This window comes from Mastomys coucha, unplaced genomic scaffold (assembly GCF_008632895.1).
Source record: "Mastomys coucha isolate ucsf_1 unplaced genomic scaffold, UCSF_Mcou_1 pScaffold15, whole genome shotgun sequence".
NCBI classification, from domain to species: Eukaryota; Metazoa; Chordata; class Mammalia; order Rodentia; family Muridae; genus Mastomys; species Mastomys coucha.
Window position 1 is genome coordinate 105,942,593 of NW_022196897.1, and position 12,466 is coordinate 105,955,058.

The window sequence follows — 12,466 nt, forward strand, 5'->3', positions numbered from 1 at the left end:
TGGCTGTCCTGGAACTCACTCTGTAGACCAGCCTGGCCTCGAACTCAGAAATCCACCTGCTTCTGCCTTCCAAGTGCTGGGAATAAAGGCGTATGCCACCACTGCCCGGCTTAATTGTACAATCTTAACTGAACAACTAACCTACCTTCCTTTCCTTTTGTTTATTCATTTATTTGGACACAGGGTCTCTCCTACAGCCAAGTTGGCCAGAGTAGGCTTGACTTTACAGTGGTCTTCTTTATTTAATTTTGTATATTCTGGGACAATAGCTGTGAACCCCATCCACAGATAGCCTTTATTTCTTCTTTTCTTTCGTTTCAGTGTGTGAATGTGTTTGAATATGGAGACACACATTTATTTTTTTAAAGATTTATTTATTTCATTTATGTGAGTACACTGTAGCTGTCTTCAGACACACCAGAAGAGGGCATCGGATCCCATTACAGATGGTTGTGAGCCACCATGTGGTTGCTGGGAATTGAACTCAGGACCTCTGGAACAGCAAGTAGCCAGTGCTCTTAATCGTTGAGCCATCTCTCTAGCCCAAGACACACATTTTTTAAAAGACAGGATCTCTCACTAAATCTGGAACTCAGTGATTTGGCTAGACTGGCTGGCCAGCAAGCACCAGGGACCCATTTATCTTTGTCCCCACCTCCAGCTTCATTCTCATTCCAACTCAGTGCTGGAGTCACAGATATATTCTGCTGTGCCTGGGTTTTATGTGGGTACTGAGTGTCCTTATGTAATTAGGACACATGTAATTACACAGTAGGTAAGTTGCTGATGGGGTCATCTCCCAGCCCCTGCCTTTTCTTTATTTGTTCTGTTGTTGTTGTTTTGAGACAAGGTCTGTATAGCCCTGGCTGTCCCGGAACTCACTATGTAAAAGAAGCTGCCTCAAACAGAGATTCATCTCCTGAGTATAAGGATTGAAGGTATGTGTAACCACACCTAGCTCAGGCTTTTCTTCTCTCTGTCTCTCTGTCTCTGTCTCTCTCTCTCTCTCTTTCTCTCTCTCTCTCTTTTCTTCCCTCTCCCCTCCGTCCTTCTCTCTCTCTTGTTTGTTTTGAGACAAGAGTTTCTCTATTGTCCTTGAACTTACTCTTTAGATCAGGCTGGCCTCAAACTCAGAGATCTGCCTGCCTCTGCCTCCTGAACGCTGGGATTAAAAGCATGTCCCACCATGGACAGCCAATGCTTTTCTTATTAGAACTTTGAGCAGTTAACACAAAAGAATGACAAAAGCCATTTCTTACCGCAGTCAGGGGTCCTTCTGCTTGTGCCTCCATGGGACTCGTGGGAGTCACTGTGATGAACTGACTGGCAGCTCCAGCCTGGAGGTCTAGCCTATCTGTATACACTTCTGAAGCAGCAGTAGCAGGACATTCAGCACAAAGTGCTAAAACCACACCTGAGGTTTCCTTCCTTAAGTGATGGTTGTCAGTCCAAGGACCTACTTGGATCTTTTCATCTTGAGGTGACCCCTCAAGGACCTGAAGCACTTCAGGCTCCTCATCTGAAGGGCTTCCAGTTGTTTTATGGCCTAACACCTCATTTGTCCTAAAGTCCTGAAGGTCTTGCTCTTTGTCCACAATCACCCATTCTTTGGAATCAACCTCCTGTTTGCAAGAGCTTAAGTTAACAGCTATAAATCCGTTGCTGCCACCACCATCTGCCTGCTCCGGGGTGTTGGCAGAGGCAGGCTTGGAGGCATCAGGAAGATATTCTTCATCATAGTGCCAGATGTGGTCAGTGCGGGACACAACAGGGACACAAGGCTTATGAGGCAGAGCAGGGAGAACAGGTTCCTTTCCTGCACTGGAATCTTTCTGCATTTTCTCCATGCTTAAGAAAATGAAAAAAAGTTACTCAGTTGCCCTTAGACAAACATCTACTATATCCTGATAAACTCTATGTGGAACAACCATTCTTACAAAAGTGTGATGAGTGCGTATGGAGAAAGCAAGGGGAGTCTCGCAGGGCCACTATGCTCTCTATTTGCCATTCCTGGTTTTCCCCAACACTGTCCACCTTTAAAGTCTCTTTTATTAGTCTGACTCCTTGTCAAAGTAAGTTTTTATTCCTATTGCTCTCTTATATCTAGGCCTCATCTTAAGTGTATTTCAAATGGTTAAAGCATTGTTCAAGTTTAGATCATCTTTTTGATCATATGTGGCAATGGATGACCCTGAATTTCTGATTCTTCTGACTCAGCCTTCCTAGCTGAGATCACAGATACGGACTACACATATACTTTATGTGGTTCTGGGGATTGAACCTAGGCAGGAAATCTACTAACTGAATTATACCCCCCAGCCCAAATCCACAGCCTTTCTCTCTTTCTTTTTTTTTTTTTAAAGATTTATTTACTTATTATATATAAGTACACTGTAGCTATCTTCAGGGTGTCAGATCTCATTACAGATGGTTGTGAGCCACCATGTGCTTGCTGGGATTTGAACTCAGGACCTTCAGAAGAGCAATCAGTGCTCTTAACCTTTAAGCTATCTCTCCAGCCCCCTCCACAGGCTTTCTTAACCTAACATTTCACTGCCAACATTCCCAGAGCTGGGACTACCGTGTGCTCTACTACATACAACTATCTCTGAATTCTCTTGAAGCCTATTGATTGGTAAATAGACCTCAAATTTTCTTACATTTTCTTTTTATTTTTTTTCTTCTTACATTTTCAATTCCATCTTGTAACCAAAATTTGCTACAGGCACAATGTGCATAACTGATCAAAAGCATCAGTCATTATACCATTTACATACATTATCTGTAAAGTTTAACTTTCATTTTGTCTTGGGAGACGTGAGTGCCACAGGGCAAAATGATAAACTTAATTAAGTATTTCCCACTGCACCTTATCTCTGTGTGCTCCCCATTCCTGCCTACTGTTGCCTTTGTACCTACCTCTACACTATTGCCTCAAAGAGCTCACCTTCTAAGAAAGTCACTGAAAATATGTTCATTTTACTACTGTAGCTGGCATTAGGAAGTTAGCAATTCTCAAAGACAAAGAATTTGCTGTAGAAATTTGTAATATTAGACAAGTCACATTAAGAATGAGGATACAAACCTAAGATATGAACAAATGGAAACTTAATGGTGTCAGTGTTATAAAAACATAAGAGTTTCTTATTTGAAAGAATTTACATAATGGAGGTAAAAAATAATGACGATGATGATGATGGTAACATGGAAGTTTTAAAAGGGAGATATATTACATACCAGGTCTCAAGAAACTTGTCAGTATCTGGCTTTGGCTCAAGTGTCAGACGTTTTTCCAGCTCAAAGCTGTGAATAGAACGTAACTTTCTTACTAATGGAACATCTCTGTCTGGCTGAGTAATCTCTGATCGGACACGAATTGGTGAACCAAGGCTTGGAGCATTGAGAATACCATTTACTTGACCATGGCTATTTTCTTCTTCAGTAGCTGCCTAGAAAAAAAAATATAGAGTCATTCCAAATTTATACATGGGATAAATCACTGATGCCTTTGAAATAATGTCAACAAATGATTACATGTGTTTTCAGAAAATTAAATTTTTAAAATTTTAATTTAAATTATATTTATTTATTTTCTTATTTACTGTATATATGTGTGTACATGCCCTTACTACATGTGAATATGGAGGTCAGAGGACAACTTGTAGGAGTTGACTCTCCTAAATGCAAGTTGCCAGGAAAGGTGGCAAGCACTTTTACCTCCTGACTCGCCTCACCAGCCAAGAAAACTAAGATATTTTGACTTTGGGCCTGGAGAGGTGATTTAGCCTTTAAGAACGTCTACTGCTCTTGCAGAAGACTAGAGTTTGAGTGCCAGCACCCACATTAGGTGACTCAACCACCTGTAACTCCCACTCCATGGGATCTGAAGACTCTGGCCTCCATGAGTACCTGCACACACATGTCCCTAATTAAGAATAAATAAAAATATTTGTCAGTAACAGTTTCATTTTATTAAATTTCTGTTTGTCAATTTGTTTTTTAAAGATTTTATTTATTTGTCTTATATATATGATGAGTACACTGTAGCTGTCTTCAGACACCCCAGAAGAGGGCATTCGATCCCATTACAGATGGTTGTAAGTCACCATGTGGTTGCTGGGAATTGAACTCAGGACCTCTGGAAGAGCAGTCAGTGCTCTTAACTGCTGAGCCATCTCTCCAGCCTGTCTATTTAGATGTTTAAAGAACCCTATTCTACTCTACTAAAACTAAATCTTGGAAAGGATGATACAGACATACAGACCTCACAAGAGTTAGGAAGAGACTGCCAAAATAGTCATACGCCTTTCTCATTCCCTCCCTTAAAAACGAACAAACAACAAAACCAACTCTTTGGGCTAGAACAAGAAGCTGCTGGAAGCTGCCAGGGCAGAGCAGAAGGCTGGGCACAGAGTAATACAAAGGGCTGAGTTTCTCCAGTCTACACAGAGTCTGTCTCAAACCAACCAACAAATCCAAACAATCAAACCTCTCAGGCTGGAGAGGTGGCTCAGCAGTTACTAGCACTCATGAAGGGTCACATCTATCTGTATCCCTAGTTCTAGAGGCTCTGACACCCACTTCTGGTGTCTGTGGACAACAGGCACACAGACATACATGCAAGCAAAACACCTACACACATCAAATAAAAATAAAAATTAAAAGAAGACCAAAACTATTAAAATCTAGCTTGTCCTGGCACCATAAGGACCGCCCCAGTTGATATTCCAAAAATCAGATAGCAAAAGTAGTAGGCTTAGTATACCTAAGGCATTGAGTTCAATCTCCAGCAACACACACACAATATTGAATCCCTACTTTTTACTTCTCATTGCTGACTACTATGTGTAGACATTATTCATTAGCCAGACTACTTGCTGTTAATGCTTTTACAAATGACAAAGTATACATGTGTAGGCTATAATCAGAACTTCTATATTTTCATGTTGTATTTCATGTATTGTACACCTAATTCCAAACAAAGACAATGGAGTATGTGGGAAATGACTGGGCCATGGAGGCAGAGTCTTTCTAAAATTGGTATCCTTATAGAAGGCTCTAAAGAGACCCCCAAATCTGTCTTGATCACTATGAGTAATAAAATTCTGTTGTCTGCAAGGAACCTATTTCACGATATTTTTATTATAGCAGCCCAAACATACTAAGAATAGATCCTTAAGAGTATTTTTCCTTTTTAAAAAAGATAACATTTCACTTAAAAAAATTACTTGGGATAAAGACTGAGACTGAGGGAACAGCTAACCAATGACTGCGCCAACTTGAGACCCATCCCACGTGAAAGAGCCACCCTCTAATACTATTAATGATACTCTCCTATGCTTGCAGACAGGAGCCTAGCATAACTGTCTCCTCAGAGGCTTCATCCAGCAGCAGATGGAAGCAGATGCAGAGACCCACAGCCAAACATCAGGGAGCTCAGGAAGTCTAGTGGGAGAATGGGGGACAGAAGTGGACAAGTTGGAGGTGTCAAGGAACCACAAGAAGACCCACAGAGCCAACTAACCTGGGACCGTGGGGACTCAGAGAGGGGACTATCAACCAGGGAGTGTGCAAAAGCTGAACGTAGACCCCCTACACATTTATAGCAAATGTGCAGCTTGGTTTTCATGTGGGTCCCCTAACAAGCCAAGCAGGGGCTCTCCCAGTCTTTGCTCCCTCCCATTGGATCCCCTTCCTCCTACCTGGGACAGCTTGGTTGGGCCTCAGTGGGAGAGGATGTACTTAGTCCTGCTGGGACTAGATGTCCCAGGGTGGGGTAATACCCAAGGGAGGCTCCCCTTCTCTGAGAAGGGGAAGGGACAATGAGGAGAGGAAGAAGAGGGCTGTGATTGACATAAAGTTAATAAAAAGATAAATTACTGAAAAAAAAAACTAAAAAAAAAATCTACTTTCATTTCTAATTACATGCTGAGGCCTGTGCCTGTGCATTTGTGTGTCTGTGTGTGTGAGTGTCTATGTGTGTGTACGCACATGTTAGTAGATGAACACAGAGTGTAGATGCTCTCAAGAATCCAAAAGCATTAGATCTGGAGCTGGGGTTAAAGGCTGTGAGCCTACAGATATGAATGTGTTGTGAACTGAACTCAAGGCCTTTTCAACAGGAGTACATGTCTTAACAGCTGTGCCACTTTCCAGTCCCTCTTAAGATAAAGAACTGGGTTAGTGATATATTCATGCATATATATATATACTATTGTGGTTTGTTCTCATTTTTATCTCCATGCCACCCATCCCCTCAAATTTATAGTTAAATAATTAATAACCGTACAAAGTTAGGACAAATTCCTCAGAACTGATCACAGATGATCTTGGGAGGATATAGTCCCATTCATAAAAGAATGACTGGCCAATGTTCTACCAATCATATTTTTAGGCTGAACCCTTTTGCTTCAACCTCCTTCCCAACTACACCCTTTTTATTGCTATCATTTTTTTGTTTTGTTTTGTTTTTTCGAGACAGGGTTTCTCTGTGTAGCTCTGGCTGTCCTGGAACTCACTCTGTAGACCAGGCTGGCCTCGAACTCAGAAATCTGCCTGCCTCTGCCTCCCAAGTGCTGGGATTAAAGGCGTGCGTCACCATTGCCTGGCATCATTTTTGAGACAGGGTCTCATTGTGTAGCTGTGGGTAGCCTAGAACTCACTATAAACCAACACGATCTCAAACTCACAGAGCTCCGTCTGCCTCTCTACCTCCCAACTGCCATGATTAAAGATACGTGCCATGGCACATAACAACTACTACTACTGTAATGAATGACCTTTTCAACATCATCTTCAGATTACACAGAAGGAAAAGAATAAACAATGAGAGCAAAGAAAAGTCTGGGGATAAGCTGCCCGAGAATTAAAAACTCACCTATTTCTCTTCCACACTCACAAGTGTACCTGTGTACAATTCTATCTTTTATTTATCATCCACTTTACCAGTTTATGATCAAGTGTGATCTGTGATCTTCTCACTCCCTGACCTGCTGGCCTCTTCACCTCATTAGAGACAGTTCACCAAGGCTGTGAACAGAGCTACAATGATCAGAGTCAAAAAAGGGAATAGAGCTAGCTGTTAAGTCATCTGGAAAGATGATCCACTTTTGTTCTACAGATATTTCTTCTCTGTTTGTTTGTTATATGACTTCCTTCCTTCCTCCTTTCTTCTGTTCTTTTATAGCGGTGGTAGAGATGGAACCCAGAGCCTTACACATGCTAGTCAAGTGCTTTGCCACTAATTCCCACTCATGCTCCTGATTTATTTTAAATGTCTCTCTTTTCCATAACATACACTGAATATTCATGCCTGGTATCTAAACCCGAGCACTTTGGACCACATTAGCTATAAGATCACGGTTTCAAATATTTAAATTATCAAGGGGCTGGACAGATGGCTTAGTGAGAGATAGCAGAGAAAAGCACTGGCTAGACTTGCAGAGTGCCTGGGTTAGTTCCTGGCACTCACATGATGACTCATAACCATCCATAACTCCAGTACCAGGGGACCCAATGCCTTCTTCTGATCTCCACAGACACTAGATACATATGTGGTACAAATACATACATACATGTAGGTAAAACAGCTATACACATAAAAAACTTATAAAAGTTTTAAGATAAAATGAGTAGCAATACTTTGCTCTACTTTACACTCAGAAGTGAGAATCATAAGCTGGTGGGACTATTTAGTGGCTGTTTCTTTTTCTTTTTTTTTAAGTAAAAATAAAATTATATCATTTACCCCCTTCCGTTTTTTTCCCTCTAACCTTCCCTATGAACTCTTGCTTCCTCAACTCTCAATTCACAGTATCTATTTTTCAACTGTCATTACATACATATGTATGTATCTTTCTAATACATAAACCAACCTGCTTGGTCCATATGATGTTATGTGTATATATGATTTCAGGGAATGAACACTTGCTATTGAACAATCCATTTGAGGGTTCCTCCCGGGTGTGACTAGGATGACCAGGGTTTGATCTCCAGGACTAAGGTAGTAGAAAGAATTCATTCTTTCTCTCTCTCTCTCTCTCTCTCTCTCTCTCTCTCTCTCTCTCTGTCTCTTTCTCTCTGTCTCTCTGTCTCTCTCTTTCTCTCTCTTCCCCTCCCCGCCCTCCCCCCACTTCTCTCAACTGTGTATCAGTAAGAGAAGAGTAGTAAGAACACAAAGATTGCTTCTTATATAAGAAATACACACTTTACAAATTCCGAGCTTTATCTTGTTCTTGTTGATATCCATCTCTTCCCAGACATCCTTTTCCTGAGGGCGAGGGTGCCCCAGAGATCCAGGCAATTTATCTGGTGATACGCCAACAGGGATTCCATTCTCCCCGTCACTAAGCTGTTCGTCTGGAAACACTTCATCTGTATTTTCTCGAAGCAAGTCTCCTGGGATGGGGGTGGCATTTGCAATTCTGAAAAGTTAGGAGAGGAAACCAGAAAACTTTAAAAGACCACAATAGAGAGTTACCATAAGACTATATTACATTTTTGTCTCTAACTTTAAGTGATATGTCTATATATAATTAAGAGTTAAATAAAACCTAAAACTCTTTTAACACTAATTTTATGTTAATACTGAAAAGTGAACATTTTTCTAAATTGGGAGAAAATCATTCAACATGACTTTCAATGCAAATCTTAATACAACTCACTGATTTGACAATCAGTTTTTTTGTTTGTTTTGTTTTTCAAGACAGGGTTTCTCTGTGTAGACCAGGCTGGCCTTGAACCCACAGGGATCTGCCTGCCTCTGCCTACTAAGTGCTGGGATTAAAGGCATGTGCCACCACTATTGGCCAACAATCACTTTAAAAGCCTGAAACATCTGTTCTATTTTCCATGAAGCTCTCATCAATAAAATAAAATAAAATAATCTACCATTTTTGTCAATAATAAAAACAATTATAGGGAAGTACTAAGTGCTATAAGTAAATAAATAGGGGTTAGGTTACTTTTTAGTATGAAATGTGTACTACTGTTTATTTTATTTCATTCCATGTATTTTGATCATTTTCACACCCTGGAACTCATTCCCATCTTTGTATCCACTGCATTTTATGCTCTTTTTCTCTCTCTTGAACAAAATGAAACAAAACAAAATAAAACAAAACAAGGGTTGGAGAGATGGCTCAGAGGTTAAGAGCACGGACTGTTCTTCCAGAGGTCCTGAGTTCAATTACCAGCAACCACATGGTGGCTGATGACCATGTATAATAAGATCTGATACCCTCTTCTGGCTTACCTGCATATATGCAGACAGATAATAAATCTTTTTTTTAAAAAAAACGATATAGTTCCTACACAGTTAAAAGAAAACCTACAAAAACAGAAATGAAAATCAAACCAACTAGCAAACAACCAATAAGACAAAAGAAAGTAAGCTGGACGGTGGTGGCACATGCCTTTATTCCCAGCACTTGGGTAGCAGAGGCAGGCAGATTTTTGAGTTCGAGGCCAGCCTGGTCTACAGAGTGAGTTCCAGGACAGCCAGGGCTACACAGGGAAACCCTGGGGGGGGGGGCAGGGAATAGGTATTTGTCCATACATTCCTTTTTGCCTTTCTTTCGAGAGAGGGTCTTACTTTGATCCCATACTGAGATTGAATACAGATCTTCCCCAATCCTGGGATTTTAGGAGTATGCTACTATGTTTGGCTATATATATTTCCTTTGAATGAATTCCAGGTCCTATTTACATAGCTGACATCACTCACCCTGCTAGTCCATGACAGGCTTTTACTTTTTAGTCATCAGTCAGTTATTAAATTCAAAAGGCCTCTGATAACTCTATGTTCCATAAATACTAGTGTTTAAAACAATAGTTCTGAGCTGGAGAGATGGTTCAGTGGTTAAGAGCACTGACTGCTCTTCCAGGGGTCCGGAGTTCAATTCCCAGCAACCACATGGTGGTTTACAACCATCTGTAAACCATGCTCTCTTCTGGTGTGTCTGAAATAGCTTCAGTGTACTCACACACATAAAATAAATAAAAAGAATCTTTAAAAAAATAAGAAGAAAGAAAAAGTATTTCTGGCTGAACACAAGATTTAGCAAACAAAGAAACTTCTAACAAGTAACCTGGAATACCTTAACATAGGAAAAATCTTCAGGGGACTGTCTTGACGTACGCTGTTACTGTGAATAGCAAAACACATAAGCTTGCCAGACACACCTTTAGACTTTGTGCTTAGGAGGCAGAGGCAGGTGGATCTTTGTGAGTTCAAGGCCAGTCTGGTCTAAATAGCAAGTTCTAAGCAAGTCAGAGATATATAATGAGACCCTGTCTCCAAATAAAACAAAACAAAACAAACAGAAGCAACCAAACAGTAACAACAAAACAAATAAACGATCAAAAGCGAGGAAACCCTCTCAGGTAAGCACTCTGAAGTACTCTCAAGGTAACAATGTACCCTAGCATAAATGGTCTAAGGGTGCTTCATTGTCTTGTTCTGGTTTCCTGCCCTGCCTCCACCTCTGCCTAAGTGGTCAATGTTCAGTACTCTTTATCAATACTGTAGATAAACAATCTAGAAAAGTCATTCTTCACTGACCACGGTTCTCATAAGAAAACCTCACAGCAGTTCCTGTAGTTCAGATATAGGAAACAGAGTAAAGAGGTGATTTGGCCTGAAATAGTCCAAATTACAAATTATTAAAAATCAGAAATAAACTGAGTAATGAAAGATTTTTCAGGTATGAGTTTAATGTAAGTTACTGATACAATGAAAGTTTCCTGGAAGGTTCGTCTACTGACCACACTTTAACAGTTTGATCCCTCAATGTTCTGAACCCTTCTCCTTACGCCTATCATTCTCCTTACTTCCTATTTCCCCTTTGTACTCCTCAGGAAATAAAGCATACTGGTCCCCAGCGTTCCTCAGCTGCTCTACAGTATCCCACACTTAAGGGAGCTCATCCCTGCCTTCTCCACACGCTCTCTTCCACATGATGCAGTTCCCCTTTGTATTCCATTCCTTAGTTCTCATTCCTTTCATATTGTTTTTTTTTTTCCTTTTCCTAAACTCTCTTAATCTAGAGTTTGACAAAAGGAGACAAACAATTCCTCACCAAGCAAATGATGGCATGTTCAGGAATATGAGCACTAAAGGGAAGGGTAGGAGTTGGTACAGCACTTGGCCAGCATATATCAAGGCCCTGCATTCATCCCTAACACCTCTGAAACCAAAGGGAAGGAAGGGAAGATGAGAAAGCTGGGCCTGCAGAGATGGCGCAAAGGTTAAGAGCACTTGATGATGTTGCTGAAGGACCAGGTTTGTTTCCCAGCACCCACATGGTGGCTCACATCCATCTATAACTCCAGGTCCAGGGCATATGATACCCTCTTCTAGACTCCACAGGCACCAGGACAATAACAATGTAGTGGAACTCAAGAGGCTGATGCAATAGAATCACCACAAGTTCAAAACCAGTCTAAGCTACACAGTAAATTTAAAGACAATCTAAAATGCACAGTGAAACCCTGCCTGACAAAAATGAACAACTCAGCCAGGCAAGGGTGACCCACACCTTTAAATTTAGCACTTGAGAGGCAGAGGTTGGCAGATGCCTGTGTCTGAGGCAACATGCTGCCCATCCATAGACACAGACACATCAGACACAGACAGAAAGACACACACACATCTGGGCATAGTGGGGCACACCAGTAACTCTAGATTCAAGAGGGTGAGGGCAGGAGGATTGCAAATTCAAGGTCAGCCTAGTTATATAGCAAGATTCCTGCCTCACACAAACTTGACAAATGACTAAGAAAAAAATACAGATGGAAATACACCATAATAATTCCTAATATTCTATATAAGTTAAAGTTCTTTCCTAAAAAGAATATCCCTACACATTTTGTTCCCATGGAGTTTAAGCACTGTACAGTATAAGACTATGCTGTGTGGTGGTGGCGCACACCTTTAATCCCAGCTCTGGGAAGGCAGAGGCAGGAAGATCTTTGTGTTCAAGACCAGCCTGGTCTGCAGATTAAATTCCAGGACAGCCAGTACTGTACAGAGAAATCCTGTCTTAAAAACCAAAAATAGACAGACAAGAAAGATCCTAAAGTTAGTAAATAAGCAACACAATCAAACATAAAAAAGAAAAAGAATAAACTGAGCGGTGGTGGCACACGCCTTTAATCCCAGCACTTGGGAGGCAGAGGCAGGCAGATTTCTGAGTTCGAGGCCAGCCTGGTCTACAGAGTGAGTTCCAGGACAGCCAGGGCTACACAGAGAAACCCTGTCTTGAAAAACCAAAAAAAAAAAAAAAAAAAAAAAAAAAAAAAAAAAAAAAAAAAAAAAAAAAAAAAAAAGAAAAAGAAAAAGAATAATTATGACTCATTCCTTCTAGATTCCCATATATATTTTCTCCCATATATATTTTTTTAGAAATAAAAATAATTGCCATGCAGTGGTGGTGCAGGCCTTTAATCCCAGCACTTGGGAGGCAGA

General features: G+C 40.7%; 1 protein-coding gene and 1 long non-coding RNA gene across 7 annotated transcripts in view; one reads left to right on the forward strand and one right to left on the reverse strand.

The window, feature by feature from the left end:
• The window catches only part of LOC116090774, a 21,087-nt gene extending 15,318 nt beyond the window's left edge, over window positions 1-5,769 (forward strand). The window contains exon 3 of the long non-coding RNA XR_004118814.1: window positions 5,347-5,769. This is a non-coding gene — a long non-coding RNA (uncharacterized LOC116090774). The remainder of the gene's footprint in view (window positions 1-5,346) is intronic.
• The window catches only part of Ttbk2 (tau tubulin kinase 2), a 121,440-nt gene that overhangs the window by 13,739 nt on the left and 95,235 nt on the right, over window positions 1-12,466 (reverse strand). For all 6 annotated transcript variants that reach the window (XM_031371576.1, XM_031371575.1, XM_031371577.1 and 3 more), the window contains 3 exons: window positions 8,207-8,423; window positions 3,238-3,449; window positions 1,260-1,848 (listed from right to left, as the gene is read on the reverse strand). In XM_031371576.1, the coding sequence (XP_031227436.1) occupies window positions 1,260-1,848; window positions 3,238-3,449; window positions 8,207-8,423 (1,018 nt within the window). The remainder of the gene's footprint in view (window positions 1-1,259; window positions 1,849-3,237; window positions 3,450-8,206; window positions 8,424-12,466) is intronic.